At 42.4% G+C, this 20,875-nt stretch overlaps 1 protein-coding gene across 3 annotated transcripts in view; it reads left to right on the top strand.

The window, feature by feature from the left end:
- kiaa0825 (KIAA0825 ortholog) overlaps nucleotides 1-20,875 on the top strand; it is a 118,970-nt gene that overhangs the window by 5,459 nt on the left and 92,636 nt on the right. For all 3 annotated transcript variants that reach the window (XM_034870953.1, XM_034870952.1, XM_034870951.1), the window contains exons 3-7: nucleotides 5,998-6,157; nucleotides 6,538-6,711; nucleotides 7,079-7,255; nucleotides 7,479-7,803; nucleotides 19,349-19,516. In XM_034870953.1, coding sequence (XP_034726844.1) covers nucleotides 5,998-6,157; nucleotides 6,538-6,711; nucleotides 7,079-7,255; nucleotides 7,479-7,803; nucleotides 19,349-19,516 — 1,004 coding nt within the window. The remainder of the gene's footprint in view (nucleotides 1-5,997; nucleotides 6,158-6,537; nucleotides 6,712-7,078; nucleotides 7,256-7,478; nucleotides 7,804-19,348; nucleotides 19,517-20,875) is intronic.

The raw sequence follows: 20,875 nt of genomic DNA, 5'->3' as shown, positions 1-20,875 counted from the left end.
TTATTATATCCAAAGTCTAATTACAACTGGCTTCATACCTGAAAAAACCTGTTTGAAGCAATTCAGACACATTTCTACAATAGCAAAGAAAAGTGAGCTGACAATGACTGTCCTTTCACTGTGCAGTTAGAAATACAAAAAGTAAGTGTGATATTACATAACTAATACACTGAAATGACACACCAGCCTTGATTCAAACTTATGGTCAAATCTTGGCCAGTTACAGTTATCTTTGGGTTTTAGATTAACAACTTTATTGCAGCGCAGCCTTAACCTGATTTTTAATGTGCGTGTAAATGTAGTTTGTTTGTTCATGGTTGAGCTGATTTGAGATAACTGTGTTGAGATTCATGAATCTTGGCCCCTTTATGAATCCAATGTTCCCAAACATTTTGGGTCAAGTATTTGATAACAAAACCTAAAAAAAGAATATTTCTTGGTGGTTCAATTTCATTAATCACTGGAACAAACTTGTGTGTTAAAACAATGTGTTATGGGAGAAAATGAAGTGTAGCAACTTAAATCAGATTTTTTTTTTCCCCCGAAGAGTGAAATATAGACACCTGTCAATGATGGCTCATGGGAATAGTTGGAGAGCATAAATAGACTGATAAAAAGAGAGACACGGGGGAAGGGGGGGTCAGAAGAAAAAGAGAAATCTATATTTCAGGTCTTTTATCGTTTGTGGCGTTGTGAGGCTGAGGGCAGATGATGAAGGACAGGCTAAATGTAGCAAGTGAACAAAGCCTCACTCTGGCACCATTAGTGTCTAGGACTTATCCCCCCCCCCTCTTTCTTTCTCTATTTCTCTCTCTCTCTCTGTCTCCCGCCCCTTCTATTCCTTTCTTTCCTTCCTCCTTCCAAATGGGAACATAATAATTGAAGATTCCACATCTTGAAACGAAAACCCTTGGGTAGGTAATTCAAGGCTTATTACAGAAGGCCGGGCCATTTTTCTGCTTTCTAAGCATTAAAGGGTTATTTTGTGTTCCTGCAGATGGGAGTGGGATAACCATTATGAGAACAAAGCATCCAGATAATGGAGAATAGGGCTAAAAATAAGGCAATCCTCCTCTCGCCGTGGGGGACCACTGGTCAGTGTCTGTCAGGCTGCAGCTAACTTCCTCCCCGACTATTTCAGGACAGCTCTTTAACTATCGGGACACATCCAGGCAAACAAAAGGCAAACAAAATTTTGCAAGGCCTTTTTTTGCTTCAACCAGGGTGGGCTGCAGACACACACACACACACACACACACACACACACACACACACACACACACACAGCTCACTCACCTGCTGCCTAATTGACTTATCAGTCTCTGGGACAAATTACGGAAGTGGAAGAGAGGAAAGGGAAGCCGAGAGATGGAGGAGACAGAGCTGCCTACACCCGGGAAGGACTACAACCTGTTTATGGGTCACAGTGACTGGCCTGCTGCCAGTTCTCAGATGTCAGAGATTTGCCTAAGAGCTGCATCCTAATTGAAGGAGATTAAGATAGGCTGACAACGGAGCTGGCTCCCCCAAATTGAAATGCTGTAATCCATTAGTTTTCATCAGATGGGACAGTGGCGTGGTTTAGGGTTGGGTGGGGTATGGGGCCATGGAGCTGTGGGCTACCTGCAAAAGACCTCTAATGAAGTGTCAGCACAGGCCTGGAGACGGCAGACAGGGCTCTAGTTTCACACTGGAGAGCAAATGGCTCTCACTAGTCGCCTGCCAATCTTAATCAGGGTAAAATATCAATACTTTAAATTTGATTCTGTGTGTGTGTGAGTGCTTCTGATAAGTAGGATTTAATGTAAGTGCGCAAGCAGTTGGAGTTGAAAGCCTGCCACAGTAAAATATCGTACAAGGGTCCTTCTCAATGAGCAAAAATACTGATCTGTAGTCTCGCAGTATGTAGCTGATTTTGGGTTTAGCTGTGCGTGACACGTGTGTTAAGTTATATCAGCTGTATCGGTTCTCCGGTATCATTGGCTGGGCTGGGTGGCTGGGGGGGGGTTAAGGGCTGAGGGCACTAAGTGGGCGACAGGCTGGGCCAGGATGGGATCTGTTTTCAGCCTGTTCATTCAAGCCCATTCACTGCTTTTCCCCTCGCAGAATGGGGCCCTTTGATGGAGGAGATATTTAGTTCTCAGGCGGCTGGTTTGGCACTGACTGGAGCTGGGGTTTATTTGAAAGGGATCTTCCTGCCCCCGTTGCCTCCAGCCCCCCACCTCCTGTAGGCGAGCGGAGCGCAACAGACAGACAGCCCCACAGCAGCCCACCCACACTAAATTAATTCTGACAAGGAACTTAAGATAACGTCAAAGCGCTGACTAATCGCGGGATTGGGTTTCTGTAAGTCAGGGAGCTGTGAAATGTGCCATCATATCTAATAAAAGACCTCCGATTGTTCCCTTTCTCTCTCAGCAGTAGTGGAGGTTTGGGGGGGAGGGTTGTTGCGGTGTCGACTGTCTAGCTAGACCGGTCTGAAAAACAATTAGATTTCTGTTCAGCAGAGAAAGTGCAAGTGTGTGTATGTGTGTTCCAGTTAGGGTAAAATGATTGACATGTTTGTCAAGAGGCCTAAAGAATCCTTTCCTCCCAGTTTCCTCTGACTCTTTTTTTTCTCATTCTCGGGGTCTTTTGTTGAGTTCTGCTTCGGCGTTTTTGCCATTACGGGTTTGTCCATTGTCGTCTTAACTCAGATAGTTGAATGGTTTTATTTTCTGTGACTTCTCTGTTTTCTATCCATTTTAACCTTCCTCTTGTCTACTTCTCTTTCTGTCTTTTTCCTCTGCGTCTGAGCTGCTAGCAGTGGAAGTCATCAGGTTTGGAGCTAATCCTGCCAAGTTGATTAGGCTGCAGGTAGCTTTTACACCAGCGGGCAAAAGGTCGCAACATTGTAGAGAGCTGGATGGACTTCTTGACACAGACCATCCACATTGACTTTATAACTTACAGCACAAGGCCCTAAGGAGGGGTAATCGAAAAGCGAGAGTGAGGAAAAGAAAATTAGGAAAGTAAGAGTTTTGAGGACAGAGAAAAGAAAGAATGGAAATAGAGAGCAAAAAACTGCGGAGGCGAGGCGTGAGAATGTATCCGAAGAGGCAAGTGCTGTTGCTGAAGCCATCAAGTACATTGTTTTGTTGAGTGAAGGCAAGAGTGAGATGATGGAGAGTGGAACTAGAGAGTGACGCCCAGAAGCCTTTCTCCTACCTGTCTAAGTCTATGGTTACAACTCAACAATCACTTTCCGTCGAGTCCACATATGGCGAAATTGAGTCTCAAAGACATATCTAACACCTCGCAGAGTCCCACCCTATCAGGGTTGATGTCCTATATAATCTGAAATTAAAAACCTCAATTCTGTTATAGAACTGAGTAACAAGAGAGAAGCCACCCTCATGTCCGTAGTGTAGTCAACTTACGTTTTCTGTTTTTTAATGAATGTCAGAGAGTCGGTGAAAAGTGAGCTATACAGATGGAAGCCCATTTGAAACCTGCTGTCTATGTGAAGTCCTGGGGTGGAGCCCAGAAGGAACATCCATGTTTATGGCGTACTATAAACACACATACAGTGCTCCGTGCTGCCATTTAATCTACAGCAGGGTTTCATTGCAAGTCACGGCAAATGACAGAAAGCTATTCTAAAAATTTAATTTAGAACACTTTTATCTAAAATATATATTTCTTCTCTTCGTATTTTTCTGGCTCTAAGGGATATAAAGGAAAGTAAAACTGTTGTTTTAAGTATGCTGTATCTACTACATTTTACTCAGAAAGTCTTGGCTTTATTTTCCTTTAGAGAAAGCAAACTCAGAGGTCGCACAAACACACCAGCAACTAAACAGTCCTTTGTGTTGTTTAAAGTGGTGTCTATTAATTTTACACACTGTGCCGTTAGCAATCCTAAGCCCGCTTTTGCTTTGACCTTGCTGAAGCTGTGTTTTACAGCTAGTGAGCTTTGGGCAAGCATAGTTAAGAGTTGCTGCACTCACACAGTCTGTTCCAAGTTAAAGCAATATCGTTTCTATACAATGTTTATAGAAAAAGCAGGAACATAGACAGTTACACAGAAAAACAAACAAACACACACACACACAAACACACGCACACACAAAAAGCCTATTTTAATGAGCGGTTTAAAGGTTCTGCACTTGTGTAACAATATTACCTTACATCAAATCCCTCCAAACACACAAAAAGCACACCCACCTTATAATCAAGGTTTCTGTCAGTCAGCAAGTTGGTGTCAAGAGAATAAAGTGAGATGCATCATCTGGCCTGCCTAAAGAGGAAGAGAAAGAGATAGTTAAAGAGAGAGAAATCGATAGCATTAGGCAGTGTTCAACCTAGAGGATAGCCGTTTTGCAACAGTCTATAACATTTTATCCCCTTGCGTTTTCCCATCTGAAACGAAAGTGTGTCAGATTGAACGGTTATTTAATGTCTTGCCATTGTAAGACATCTGGATGCATTCATGGCCCAGGAGCAGGCAGGAGGCAGTTTATAGAGCTGCAGTAGGGAATGAGCTGTCTGAAATGGCACTTTGGCTCTGTATCATGTATGCTAACATACACACACACACACACACACACACACACACACACACATTTTTGGAAGACAAGATTATAACTCATTAATATTCTCATTATCCATCAATTAATTGTCTGAATATTTCATTAATTATGGAATCATGTAGCATATAATGTCTAATGTCAGGTGCTTATTTCAAGTTTACAGAGAACAAAGTGATGTATTAAACCAACATCATACCATTATTTGATCACAGAACTGTAATTCATAGATTTGCTCTTTCCAGCCCTACTTTTACTGTATGCACACACACACACATTCAGGCAGTCAAACACACAGTTACACAAAGACAATGGCAGCATTCACAACACCATAACATGTTTAATTATGCAGGTATATAGGCGCAGACACGTTCGCATGCACGCATGCACACAAGCACGCACGCAGACACACACACACACACACACACACACACACACACACACACATACCCACAGCCAAATATATATGCATTGATTTGCATGGAAATTACTAAACATGTCGAGCCCAAAGATGTCATTTCTAATCTGTCATATTAAAGGGGAAACGCAATAGCTGATGCAGTCTGTTAAAATCAAAAGAGCTCTGTGTGTGTGTGTGTGTGTGTGTGTGTGTGTGTGTGTGTGTGTGTGTGTGTGTATTTGTGTGTCGGAGGGAAGAGTGAGACGTGAGACGGAAAGAAGCGTGTGTCTCAGATGCCTGCAGATGCCTGTAACACCACTTCACACCAGATGCTTAGCACACACTCACACACTGATATATCGATGTCTGTGTTCATTACTGTTGATGCTTCTGTAGCTGTCTTCTCACGGCACGGACACTGAATGAGAGTGTGCGAGAGCCAAACATGATGCGGTGTGTAGGTCTGTGTGCATCTTTGATATGGTGTTCATGTGTTTATATTACTGAAATGGGGTTGGTTGTGTGTAATGTTGCTGTGTTTTTGTTGTGAAGCAGCAGTATTGACATTTGGGTTGTGTTTGAATGAGTGGGGTGTACTTAATTTCACAACAGTCTTCTTTCAAAATAAAGACACTGTCCCAGCAGATGTTCAAAGTCAAACACATTGTCCAAGCACGACTTGGTAATGGAAGAGTTTATATTAACAGGAACATGTTAGCTGTGCGCTGGTAAACATGGCATGTAGGAGAATATCGGATAGACCAGCTCTAATCCAAACAAGTAAAAGCAGTCGATTTCTAACATCAAATAAAGTTGAGACAAAATTTGGCTTAAAATCTCATATTTCTGCGTATTTTCTGATGTCAGAACTAACCATAAAATTGTGTGAGGGGCGTATTTTCCACTCAATTTCCTAAGTTAATATGTATTTTGCTGAGTGCTATACTCCTCTGCTCTGAGCTTGGTAATGTATGCTGTTTCATGGTCCTGAACTCTCAGACTTACACAGTGTGTTTCCCTTTCACTCAGCATTGAACAGCAGCTAAAGGAGCTCCAGGCCAAAATGGGAGAATCCCGGGCGCGCCCACCAAGTCCTTCAGAGTGCGTGCAGTGGTTCAACCTCAAAGCGCACAGTTTCCGGCCTGTTACCACGGGACATCAAGAGCTCATGGATTTCTTCAGAGCTTTGGTAATACGTCAGGGTGATGATGATAATAATAATAGATATATTTATTTGTACTACACAGATAATAAAACTACATGAACTTTCTGAAAATGGGACATCTAGACTGATAACTAATGGTGGTTCTGTTGATCATAGTGACTTCATCAATCTGCACTAATATTTCTGGGTAACCTCAGTTTCACACTTAATTGCACTGACATTCCATTGTTTACATTTAGCTATCCGTTAATTAATCTGGAGCCCTTGTATTAACAAGACTAGTAAAAATACATCCCTGGATTTGGCTGCAAAATGTTTTCATAACTTTTGTTTAAGAACCATTTATGTTTTCACTTGTCAGTTTTAGGATATTAACTTCCCTATTCCCCCTCTGTTTCACTCAGAAACAGTACCTGAGTTCTGAAGTCGAGGGGAAAGAGGAGGTGACACTTCAAGTTCTGTTGAATGTGTCTGCCCAATGTGGTATCTGCTTTCCCTGTACCCAGTCTGCCTCCGCATCACTGACTGCGTCCTCCATCCACTTGGTTCATACGGTCAGAGATGACACTTCATTCGAGGTAATATACCTTACAATTTTTAATTCAGAAAAATTCAAAAGTTGAAGACTCATATCAGACTGATATAAGTCTCAGGTAGTCTGGTTCAGTCAAATTAAGTCAGTATCTTCCGAAGTCTTTTTTCCTTGGTGAGCTGCAGTGTTAGTGATAGTAACAGAAGCTGTGAATGAACGATGAATGAACGAATGATCTAAGTACATACACAAATGGTGACATAAGTATTGTTTTAAGAAGAACTTTAAAAAAAACAACTAGTAATGGCACTGTTCACTGTAAAAAAATATTTTTCAGATACCTTCTAAATGTGTCGCTGTAGATTATCCGTATGCTTTTACACCTATACCCTTCATTTTATGAATTCCTTAAGATCCAGGAGGCCTGGGATGATGTGCGTCTCCAGCTGCGTAGCCACCTGCTGGACCGGCTGTCTTCCAGCAGCCCGGACCATCCTGGATCCAGACCTATTTCTGTCCCTGAACGCGTCCAGTGTCTTCAACAGCTGTTCTTTCTTTACCCTGAGTCTGAGGTGCTCGCACATTACCAGGTGCGGTGCATAAGTGAAAATACTATGATGAAAAATACATAATGATGAAAAATAAAAACAATTGTGTGAAATATTCCATTTCTATTTATGTTTCAACATATAAGTTAGTGAGTGCCTCTTAAATTACAGATCCACATTGTGTACTGAACTTGCTGTACCAATATGATACAGTAGTTTACCAATGATTTTACAGTGATATTTTATTTTGATTGTAATGATCCAGGGTCTGAGAAGCCGATCTGTGCTGGTTCTTCTGGTCTCTGCCCTGAGCTCAAGCCCAGGTGGTGAGACCGGCTTTGACAGACTGGCTACAGGCTTTTGCTCTGTGGTCCCAGGTCTGACCCAGGCCCTCACAGAGGAGCTCCATGTTCTTTCAAGACTAGCAGAACCACACACCATCCTGGGTTTCCTTAATGTGGCTTACCTCAGCACTGTGACTCGAGAACTGGCCTCCCTGATGGAGAGAGAATGTGAGACGGCCCTGAGAGACAACACCCCGCTCACCGACAAGATCAAGAAATATTCAGCCAGGTCGCGGGCAACCGTAGGTAAGTGGTTCTTTGTAAATATATTTTAAAATCTGTTTTACTCTTTCCGCTCATTCTATCCTGTCTCTCATAGTCCTTGGTAGTTTCTGCCTTCTTTCCTCTCTTCCCACTTCTTGTTGTTACACAATGATGACTAACGCTTCTCTCTCTCTCTCTCTCTCTCTCTCTCCCTCACTCTCTCTCCCACCTCTCTATTTTAACTTTCCTGTTATCTTCAACTATAGTGTGTAGTGATGTGAGGCAGAGCCAAGGCCTCTGTAAGTGATTGTCAGTAACGCCTGTTCCCAATGTAATTGCTTTCTTTTTACGACCCTCTATCCCGTCTGCCTCACTTTCCCTTTTACCCACAAAAAGAGAAGAGCAGCATTTCAAGGGCCAAGGCTTCATTTGAAACTACTTCTAAACACTATTTACCGCATAGTTTATCTACAATTGTGATGAGCGGTCGGAGCCCCATCCGAGGTCTGTCGACTATGTGTTTAAATCACAGTTAAAAAACAAGATAAACGCATTTCTCTTTGTAAGAATTCCATAAAACGTTTATTAAAACATAACAAGGGCAGAGCAGCACCTTCACACAATCTCATGACCTTACAGTGGAGAAGTGGAATTGATTCATCTTTATCTTCCTCTTACGTTTGAGCAGCGAGCAGCAAGAAAGAGTCGGTGCAGAAGTATGCGCAAGGCTCAAGAATCTCACAACCTTGTCACACAAATGGATGTTTGAGAAAAAGATAAATACAACTAAGTACTTTCAATAATTGTCACTAATGCAGAACGTGTCACTGTCATGTAGCAGGCAGTGATGTTATACAATGAGACAAGAGAAGAGTTGAGACCTTCACACGCCATGTCACTTTTCATATTTAATTCCCTGCATATTGTCTTTGTTTGTTTCATATTGGCCTATTTGCGGCTTGCTGAGGGTAAAGATTCACAATAAAAGAAATGTAAAGTGTGTGAGCCATTGTTTACTTTTTCAGATATGGTGCACATGTCAGCTTCCCTGTGGAACGGGTAGAAGATTGCTTTTACATCTGCCATTCTTCGATAAACACACCACCAGCCTTGCGTCTTTTTCTCCCTCTATCCCACCCTCCCTACCTCAGCCTCTCTCTTTCCATCTCCCTCTCTGGTTTTTACTTTCCCTCTCCTTAAATGTGAGATGAGAGGAGGCAGCCAGGATAATTGGCCATGCGTCAGTTGTGTTGTTTGATCACGTAACGCGGCGGAGGCTACACACCTACGTGCCGCTCAACAAACCGTCAAATGTAGCACCGGAGGCAGAACACGGCTCCAAAGGGAGCGGGGGACCCGTGCTGTGTAATGATGGTAAAATGGAGCAGTTTTGCCTGCGCTGGTTTTATGTGTGTGTGTGTGTGTGTGTGTGTGTGTGTGTGTGTGTGTGTGAGTTTGTGTGTGTGTGTTTGTCTATCAGCTGCAACACTGCTTTGAGGGCTACAACTGGGATTACAGTTTTGTGGTGTTCATGTTTTTAAGTCTCTAACCCCCCCCCCCCCCCCAAAAAGAAAGGGTTAAGGACCTACATATCTACCACCCTAACGCCTGTGGCTCCTTAAGAGCCAGAGCTTGAACATTAATGCATAATCTGCTTTCACACTTTACTGTCTACACTGTATGCAGCACAATGCCATAATTGTCAAGACAATTATGGCATTGGTAAAAAAAAGGGATTCTATTATCATATGCATCCTATGACTCCTTAGATCTCCCCTTCCTTCCCTGCTGTGTTATTGTTTATTTCTGCAGGAGAGGCAGGCAGTAGGTATATTTTGATAAGAACCATGCCTGGGAGACTGTGCGTGCTCCCGGGGGAGCAGCGCTGTCTGTAGCATCAGCCACTGTCAAACCACTGAACCATTTAACAGCATTCACAGCGAGATCTGCCTCCTCTTTTAACCCCACCGACTCAAAGGCAAGCTCTGACATTGTACCTAGACAGATGCGAAGGGTCTCAGCCCTCTTTTTGTCTTCATCTCATTCTTTTTGCCCCCCTTTTTTGTTACTCCATCTCTCCAGCATCCATTTCCCCTCCTTTTTTCTTTTTCTTGTCTTTCCCTATCTTCCTGTAGTTTTCCGAGTGTAATGGGGTGAACAGTGAGACTGGGGAGTGTACAAGACAGGTTGGCTGGTCAGGAACAATACAGGCTTTAAACCTTACTAACACACCTCACTGAGTCTGCAGGGGAGCGGGTGGGCCAAGTGTGCATGTGTATGTCACAGTTCATATTCTGTCTTACACACATACTGTATCTTACTCATAATCTTGCATATTCACCATTATACTGATACACACATCCACACACACATTATAATCCTTTTACGTGTATGTATGAGAGGGTATAGTCATGTATGTGAGATAATTTTGTACACTGGGTGTGTATGTGAGAGAGTATATTAGTGTATGTGTGAGAGTATAGCATTGTATGTGAGATGGTGTTGTAGTGTGTGGGTGTGTATGTGAGAGAGTATAGCTATGTATGTGAGAGTGTATGTAGTAGTGTCACAACCATGCTAATATTAATTTGGGGGGGATGTCCCTCCCCAATGTAAGTTGAGTGCAGATTTGAGTCATGCGTGCTCAGATGTAAACGGTTTGAGTACAGATATGAGTTACGCATGCTCAGATTTAAACGGTTTACAGCATAACACGTCATATGGAAATTTTTGAAATCCATGAAATAATAAACTTTTGTTGTTACAAACAATAACAGAAGATGGGACTCATTTCAAAAACGTTTAGCTTTATATGACTGTTTGATTGCTAAAGTTAGCTCAAAACGCCATTCAAGTGACAACCTTTGTTGTGTTTTAATTGCTAAAAACAAATCTCTCGTTATCATCTTGTAGTCCTAGTTGTACTTGTCACAAAGGGACGCATGCGCAACTTACATCTTCATTCGTAGCATAGTGACGCATGCACGACTCAAATCTGCACTTGACTTACATTGGGGGGGTGATAGGAACAATGCAAATTGGATGACGTTAATAAAAAAGAGTCCTTGGCTATTTTTTAATCAACTTACCTCTTTCTCGATTTCAACGACCATCCACTGAAATGCTGTCTCGTCTGGTAACGGGGTCGTCAGGGTTCCATTGAGCTAGAACCAGGAGCTAGCGCTGGAGCCACTACTGACTCGATTTCTCTGCATCTCTGAATCAGAGCTCTGTTGGACTTGATTTAATTGGCGTTGACATCGTTGACAATAGCTCACCATTTACTAATATATTATTTAGAAGACCCACAGTTTTAGTAGCCTCTCTCTGCCCATTACAGCAACACTACAGCCAAACTATTACAATGACAGTGCAAGATTTTGACTGTCAAATACTGTTTTTTTTTTTTTTTTAAGGTTACTTTTGGAGCCTTCCCCTTTATTATAGTGACAGTGGATAGACATGAAAGGGCGAGAGGAATGCGGGATGACACGCAGCAAAAGGCCGCAGGTCAGAGTTGAACCCCGGTTGCTGCAGGACTCAGCCGACATGGAGTGAACACTCTTACTGGCTGAGCTAGAGGTCGCCCCAAATACTGCTTCTTCTTAGTCAACCATTCAAGAGCTGAGTTATCAAACTCCCTTCCGTTTCAATCAAACTCTCTCAAACACACTACTATACTATCTCAAATACATGACTATACTCTCTCACATACTGTACAATGCTATACTCTCTCACATACATGACTATATACTCTCTCACATACTGTACAATGCTATACTCTCTCACATAAATGACTATACTCTCTCACGTACATAACTATACTCTCTCACAAACACAACTATACTCTCTCAAATTCAGTGCTATACTCTCACACACTACTATATTCTCTAATAAACTACTATACTCTCTCACATACGTGACTATACTCTCACATACAATGCCATACTCTCTCACATACAATACTAAACTCTCTCACATACATGACTATACTCCCTCACATACACTACTATACTCTCTCTAATACACTACTATACTCTCTCACATACATGACTATACTTTTATCAGTACAATGCCATACTCTCTCACACACAGTACTACACTCTTTCACATACACTACTATACTCTCTCACACACAGTACTACACTTTTTCACATACACTACTAAACTCTCTCACACACAATGCTATACTCTCACACACACACAGTACTATACTTTCTCACATACATGACTGTACCCTCTCATACATACAGACATGTACAAAGGGTTATAATAGTGTGTGTGTGTGTGTGTGTGTGTGTGTGTGTATGAGTAGTGGTGAATATGCAAGATTATGATAGTGTGAGTAAGATAGAAGTATGAATTATTTTCCACGTGGCCTCTTATAATTCCATACTATGACATGCACCCAAAACCAGTCCAGAAACACTAACACTGCAAAAGCCATTTGCTGTGATGCATTGTCACTGTGTTTTTACCTTTTTACTTTCACCCTGATGTGTGTGTGGGTGACTATGTAGGTGGGTATGCATGTGTTTGCATGCATGTGTGTTTTCCATCTTTGAGCATATCATGTGAACATGTCTGCCCATCTGTTTTTGAGTTGATGCTAGTGTGCGTGTGTGCGTGTGTGTGTGCGTGTGTGTGTGCCTGTGCACTAATTGCAGGCATACTTAGAAAATAGTGTGGTCAAGTGTAATTTAATACCTCCTTTTTAAAAATGCATCAGTAAATTTCCATATGGCATCAGTCATTTTCAAACATATGAAAAGCAGATCTGTGTTTTTTTAGGACATCAAAAGCTTTTATTCCAACTTCCTAACATACACAGATACAATTTGTTCCTTAACAATTGACCACAGGGGTGAAGTCGAGGTTGTGAAATTCTGTTCAAACACTGTGCAACCCCATTCTGATACCACTGATTTAAATTCCAGTTCCACTAATTTCCTCACATGAATACGTCGGCAGCTCCCTATAGATTAAAAAAGGACTGAATTAGAACATGTATAGCAAGCACATTCACCCCCACCGTGCCTCCCCTCCTCGCCCTTTCTGGCTCTTTGAACTCTTTCTTAGAGAAAGCATAGCAGCCTATTCAGCAGGGAGAGAAGTTCTGTTGTGAAGCAAGATAGCTAGGCTTAGGCTCTAACTGGCATTGGAGGTTCTTGTGGGGATTGAGGCTGCTTGGGGATGGCGTTTTTTTAATATTTATTAAAAGCAGCTCCTTACTAGATCATATCTGCCTGAGTTTATACACACTGTCAGCCAGGGACGTGCACCTGCATGCTGCCATGTAATTATGGGCTAGGTGGGTGGGTTTGTGTGTTTGTGTCTATGAAAACGTGGGCATGTGTGTTTGCGGGATTCTTTCCGAGTTGTGGATGATGCGTTTTTATGCCGCTCTCTTTCTAGACAATTAAAAGGCTTTGTTGAGGAAAGTTACCACACACAGCAAATTGTGGTTTACTAATCTTAATGAGAAGAGCTGGGTCTTTACTCTGTGGTTCTGTCAATGTGTGAGTGTGTGTCATTTTTCATTTTCTCTAAATCACAGCCTCAATGAAATCACACAGAAAAATATATCTTTCAATGTTTCGGGGCCCTTGAGAATGTGTATTATGCTTGCCATTTATTTGTTTCCCCATTTCCTCCGAGTGGTCACAATGGCTTTTGTGTATCACTCTTGAAAAGCTCAAGGATATGAACATTTTCCTGGCACCTTCTATTGAAGATGCAAAGACAAAAATGGCTGGCTTATTGAGAGCGGCCAGCACTTTGCGATGAAGAGTCTGTGTTATTTGCATAGGGCTTGAAAACAATAATGCAAACAAGGGCACTAAACAAGTGGGTTTTAATGAAAAGCTCCCATCAAGACAATACATTCCTCCATGTTCTGCATCCAGCCAGCTTGGTTCATTTACGTGGAGGAAGCCACAGAAATCTTTACCCCTATCTTGCTGTCACTGCACTATTCACCACAAAGAAAGACAGAAACAAAAACAGACACAGAGGAGGACAGAACAACAAACATAAAGTAGAGGAATATTAGCCAGTCTCTGTCACCACCATCGCCACTACACCTCCTTTTTTTTGTTAACTGAGATATCAAATATTGCTACTTTCCCCTTCTGTGACTTGCAGGTGACCTCTGCTGTGGCCTGGTTAGACAGCACCCAGGAAAAGGGCCACAAAAGACCAGGGCTTGTGTGGTTTGTGTGCATGTATGTGTGTGTGTGCACGTGTCGGAGTTTGAATTGGGGAATCGCAGCAGGAGACTTCCCATAATAATGCTGTCTGAGTGAGCAGTGGGCCGCAACTGACGAAGAGGACCCCAGCTGTCACAGGGCCTAGCAGGCGGTCCACAGTGGCTCATAGCCTCCTCAGATACACACACATAAATACACAGACGTACCCCAAGGCACACGACCCTGCTTGACACCCAATGAACACACAAGAAGGCATGGATACACAGTGAAGACGTGCACAACAAAAAGTGTTCAACAGCCATAGAATTACGCCCAATGCCCCATGATAAGAATAAAGAAGTCCAGAAATACACATAGACAAGATTGGAATAGGTCCGCCCATTTTGATATTCAAGTCCTTGAGCAGGTCAGTTAATATCTGCATCAATAAGGATACCAGGCAGCATACACAGGGTGCAAGAGAGCTACAGGAGTCAGTTGATCCTTTGTTTTAACCGTTATGCCCGTAGTACTATTTCTTTAACAGTTTTACTTTTAATGCTTTTAAAGCCTGTTTTGTGTGTGAATTTTTAAGTATAGACTGTTAAGTTCGGGATGGTTTTCATTCATAAGAAACAATTAGTGTGACATTTGGCAGGAAAATGAGGACCAAAATGCAGGTAGGCGGGCACCCAGATAGCTCAGTTGGTAGAGCGGGTGCCCATGTGTAGAGGTTTACTCCTCGACAAAGCCGGCCCGGGTTCGAATCCGGCCTGCGGCCCTTTGCTGCATGTCACTCTCCCTCTCTCTCCCCTTTGATATCCTCAACTGTCCTATCAACTAAAGGCCTAAAATGCCCCAAAAAAATAATCTTTAAAAATGCAGGTAGGCAGGTGAAAAGAGGTCAGGGAAGCCGGTGGAAAACATCAGGTAATCACAAGAGTGGGAAGACACAATAGGGAAAACTAATGACAAATGAGACAAAAGCCAGACTTCAAAATAAAACAGGTTACAGAACCTACAAACACTCAGGGGAGCACAAGACTGGGGAAGAACAAGACACAAACACAAGGTCAGGGAGGAAACACAAAATTAACAGTAAACAGGATACAGAGGCCAGCTAAAAACTGAATCATAATAGAGTGTTTACATTTTTGATTAGATTGTAGGCCACTATGCCCTGTGGAGTTCCACAAGGGTCAATGTTTGGTGTCCTTCTATTCAGTATCTATATGCTTTTGTTTGAAGGGGAACACACCCACATTTTACACAACATGTCTGTTTACAGGTGTATTTGAGATGTGCAAAGTCTGATAATTAGCTTTAAGTGATTTAACTTGAGGTAATGTCAGTTGGGTCTAAAAGTACAAGTTTAAAAATCTGTGTGTGGAATTAGAAAAAAATAGGCATTCCAGACTGAAAAGCCTGCTCCTTGTCTCTGTTTGAGACTAGTGGCTTGAGGCTGCATTAGCTGATATTGGCACATACCAGATTCTGACAGAACTGCCTGTGGCCGTGTTGCATTATGGGCAATGTGGGCACTACATTTTGACAAGGATGTCTGCTTTAATTTTAGGTGTTATTGTGAACTTAGATTTAAAGTTTACCAGTCATGTTGCATCAATTACAACATCAGTCTTGTATCATCTGAAAAATAGATTGTCAGATGATTCATGATGACTGAAGAAATTTATTTCATGCTTGAATATCAAAAGCTATTCCATGTTTTTATTTCCAGCTGGTTAGATTATTATATAGTATTTTTTCAAGCCCAAGTATATAAACAATTTCTACAGCCACTAGAATGTAAACAAAAACCGAGATAGGAACACATTAGTATGCACTTTTTTATCTGTATAATTTTGAATTGTATGCAATATGTAAAGCAGGTTGAATTTCAGTTGTTTATCCATGTACCTCAATTGCCTTGCGTTCTGAAATTGCCCTTCTTTATCTCTCTGTATCTAATGAAACCAAATGCTTACTTCACCTTTAGAGGGTGTTGTACATCACACACAAACACACACACACACACACACACACACACACACACACACACACACACACACAGTCACACACACACACACACACACACACACACACACCTCAACACCCAAGTAGAAAGCTAGTCTTCACATATTGTGATTGCATGATAAGATACCAGAGGCCAGTCGGGGTAGTGTGGTAAGAGAGAGGCAGAACACCCCTCTGATCGTTCTGGTTTACACTACAGAGAGACAGAATAAGAGAAAGAGAGGGAAATGAGGGACAGAGGATGAGAGAGGGAGAGATGCTGTGCTGGAGAGAAATTAAATCACTGGCTAAATTATTGCATGATTGCCCATTCCCCAAAGACTTGGGCATCATTTGGTAGAAAGTGTCTAATAATTGGTTTTTGGCCATGTCAGACACATGCAATTCCCCCTACTAATGGCTCGCTTTGGAAGAACTGGGCCTCCTGGGTCAGAGAAGGACAGAAAATAGTCAGACTGCAAAAAGCACCCTACGCCCTTCTCCTTTTCCCCCCCTCTAGGATAAATGAGGGAACAAGAGAGAAATCGAGAGACACAGAGAAGAAGAGAGATGGCAAGAAGGAGAGAGTGTGTATGTGAGTGAGGAGGAAATGAAGTGGCAATAAGTGCAGCCAAAGGGGAAATGCTCTTCACCGTGAGTTTAATACATCAGACTGGGGATTTGGCAGCCCGCCACACAGCAATTGTTTACCTTTTTGCTCACTGGCTGCATCTGTTCTGTTTTGTAAACGGCACTAAACTATTCGCCCGTAAACACGGGAATCAATAACAACTGCTAAGGGAATTCCCTTATCCCGCCTCTCCCTCTCTTTCCCTCCCTCTCTTCCCCATGTTTTCATCCTTAACCGCCACCCCCTTCCCTTCCCCCCATCTCCTCCTCTCTTTTCTCTCTCTCTGTTTGCTGCCAGTCAGGAGCAGTGTGTGTGTGTGTGTGTGTGTGTGTGTGTGTATGAGAGAGAGAGAGAGAGAGAGAGAGAGAGAGAGAGAGAGAGCTCTGGAGCTGATGGTGGAACCCACAGGAGAGACAGACAAGAAGAAGACTGATGGCTCGCCAAAAATACCTGCTCTGTTTGTTTTTTTTCCTTTTGTTTAACATTGTTGTCATTGTTGAAAGCTACAAACTGAGACTGGCCACTGTAGACTTGCAGAGTTGGGTATTTTCAGAAATTTTTCTTACAATGTTCCTGCTCCACATAAAAACATAAAGCCCCCCCGTCCACGCACACTGTTGTATTGAATGACATATTGCTTGACATATTCTTGTTTTCTTTGAGGGCTTCTGATAAGATGCGTACTGCTTTTATGGTTATCACAGTAACCATTGATTTCCTTTGTGTTCATAAGAACACCCTCACACTATAATGTCATATGGGGGAGCTCTTATATAAACATATAATTTTTGCCCTTCATTCAGCACCAGTCCTCCCTTATTGATTCTCAGTAAATTGACCTTTGGTTGAACTCTTCTGCCTGCTAGTGCCTTTCCTCATTCTAGTCTATGAGACATGCCATGCACTACGTTATATGACACACCTGGGTGCTTTTAAGCACACCCTCTCCATCAACCAGCTATGAGAGCCTCCATTTGGCCTCACTGTTGTGACAAAGGTATAATGAGGTTTAGATGGCTGTGTACTACACTGCTATGGCTATAGAGCTATTTGGCTAGGGAGAAAACTATAAATACCTATATAGCCTGGGTGACAGAGCTCAATGAGAGGCTGAGCAGAGCATTGCTAAACATTAAGGTGATGTGCGTCTACTTAGTGAGCAAGTGTCATAGGGTCACAGGTTGAGGGAAGGAATGGTTGAGAGAGAGAGAGATGATGCTCTGGAAAAGGTGATGCCCCAGATAAAGTGGTAGTTAATGGATGCTGCTCAGATGAATGCCCAATAGAAGGTGGGACTGTTGGGTGAGTGGTGGGGATGGGGGGTAGGGGTGGGGATTTCATGATAGTTTGTAGAGAGAGTCTACAGCTCTCTCTCTAGTGTGTCCCTGTCTCATCAGGTTTAGATTGTTTACTCTTGAGATGTTGACAGACAGTTTAAGTTTGCTCGCGTTGAGGCACGGAAGGCTATGTTGACTTGCTGGTGACTTCAGAAATATACATGATTGTTGGTGCGTGCGTGAATGTGCAAGGTGGAGAACGAGGCTGGCACGTGGGTGTCAGCCAGGTCACGCATGTACACATGCTGAAAGAGGTAGTCTCTGTAGCGCAGACTCCCACTGGACCCCATTACAGAGGAGCGGAAGACCCATGCAGCTTAATCACACACACATACACACACGCATGCACCCACACTTGCACATAAATTCATATTTACACTTAGACTTGCAAACACAAACAAACTTGATGTCAGAACATATTCCATGGTGACCACAAAGTTTGGTAGCAGTGTGGCAATTATCCTACAAGACTGACATGTGCAAATATGTGTAAAAGTGTCTACAAATCAAGTTATTCATAATGACCTGCAATACAAGCACATAAACACACGTGTGCACATCCGACAAACAAACCAACACTCATCAACTCACTCATAAACACTCATGTAAACATACACACACATGCCTACATACAGAGAGAGTCAAACCTCATGCATGATTAAACCAGGCATCCTTGGGGACAGTGTGTTGTCATATTGTCAGATTTTGTTTAACAATATAGCAAAATTACATTAGGATCCAGCAGCAATAATGTTACAATTATTGGAAAAAAACGGCCCCCCTCTTCTTTCTTTACTTCCAAGGCTCAATCATCTCCATGCTTTCAGAGTCAAGGCTAATACTGAGCTCATCCATTCCCAAATGCCTTTGCAGTGGAGGAGCTCATTTAAGCGGACACACAAAAGTATTTGTGCATGTGTCTGGGAGTATGGCAACGCATCTCCCAGCCGCCCATTCTCCAGCTTAATGCGGAACATCCCCCGGGTGATGGCTTTGGCAGCCTCCGAAATGGGAAATCCATATTTGCGGAGGGGGTCATCAGCGGGTTAGGGGGAGAAAAGTTTTGTGCCGAGAGAGGAGGATGTGCATGTGTGACTTCTCAGGGAGCAAAGTTTTGCATATTTTTTTTACTGTCTCTTTGTTTATGCGGTGTATTGGGAAAACATGAATGGGTCGATATTTATAAGAGGTGCCGAGCAAGGCAAGACTTGAGGGAGGGAGGAGTGTTTTCTGATGAGTGCAAGTAGGTTGGGAGGTTGGGTTGAAAACCTATTTTCATGAAATTGTTTATTCTCTTACTGAACTGTAAACGGTAGTGCAGCTCTCACTCCTCTATCTCTCTTTCAATCACACATTCACAAACATATGCACTGTTTATTTTTCCTCTTTGACATTCTTTTTTTTATTTCCTTCAACAGCGCCAATGGAGCTGCCCATGAAAAACAGGAGCTTCAGTTTAACTTCCCACCAGTTGAGGGCGTTAACCCGGCTGGCCTGCACCCTGCTGGGGTTTGAGAGGATTGTGATGGAGCTAGTCACCAATGTGACCTTTATTGATTGTACAGGGGAGACTCCCTGTGTAAAAGGTACAACTCTTCTCTTCTACAACTCTTAGTATCCTGAGATGCAGTTTACATTTTACAATCTATAAAACATTACACATGGCAGATACATGTCTGAGTTCATATTATTTAGATCAAATATCCTTAGAATTCATAAATTAAAGGCCAGAGAATATACAAATATAATTATTGTTTTTGCCTGACAGTGAGAATAAGTTTCTGAAGCAGTATTTGGACCGTCATGAAGGGAGTTAGATTTTGCCGATAATTATCAAACAGACCATGAATAAGTAAAATGTGTTTGTAAAATGAATTAAATAGTCAAATAATTAGACAATTAGAGTCTTTCTGTGAGTGTGGTGGGGTTACAGAGGGGGGACTTGCACCCATGACCTAAGTATTTCTAAAACTGGCTACAGTCCTGCATTCGTGCCTCTCCACCAGGCTTTAGCAGTCCACTTACACCCCCGCACACACACATACACACACACATACACACACACTGTTGCGTCTTCTAGCGGGAAATCAGAGTTGTGGCTAGCGAAATGGTATTTTAGTAGGGAATTATATTGAGTGTTATATAAGCCTTTAGTATCCTTCTCCTCTCTCCCCTTTGAACTGCCACTGTAGAGATGTTAAATGAAAGCTTTTGGTGCATGGAGTAATTTCCATAAAGGTTACATTTACAAAAACAAGACTTGCAGAAAGGCTCAATTTACAGAGAGGTAAACAGCCTTTAAAGGGCAGTTATCCAAATCATTAATTCCAGGCAATCAAACGGCTTAATTACCAGAAATTCATCAGATGGGCTTAAAGGTCAAAAAGTGATGCGCTTGCTGCTTCCTCCTTCTTCCATTCCATGCGGTCTTGTTCGGCTAAATTGCCTCGCCTGGGGTCTCACTCCTCGCCTTCTGATTAGGAAATTGTGGCCTTCATGTTCACGCTTTTTAATTGCAACCCAACATCCTGTACGCTTGTCTTCACATCTCACCGCCTTACTTTCCCCAATTTCACCACACATCCACACAATTTCCCCTCATGGAATTACCCCATATGTGGTTGATGGTATCTCGGTTCAAATCAAATCTAATCCCCAAATTTAGTCTTGTAAAGGCATCGCCATAAGCATTTACTGCCTTTTTATGCTCCCTCTATGGCATGTACAGTTATGCTCCGGTCACTGTCTCATTTTGGCTAGTGGAGGGGAGATGGGAGCAGTGTGACCCATATCTGGCTCTAAATGATATACAGTTCCTTATATGTTAGTGCACTTGGCATTCATTCAGGCCTTTAACACATAATATAATGCAGTATATTATGTGTGATGTGAAAATATTCATGTTAAATTATGCAGATGTGACAGATGCTACAGACTACCACCAC

The sequence above is a fragment of the Etheostoma cragini genome, chromosome 5 (assembly GCF_013103735.1).
Source record: "Etheostoma cragini isolate CJK2018 chromosome 5, CSU_Ecrag_1.0, whole genome shotgun sequence".
Classification (NCBI taxonomy): Eukaryota; Metazoa; Chordata; class Actinopteri; order Perciformes; family Percidae; genus Etheostoma; species Etheostoma cragini.
This window is presented reverse-complemented; position numbering and strand designations above follow the sequence as displayed.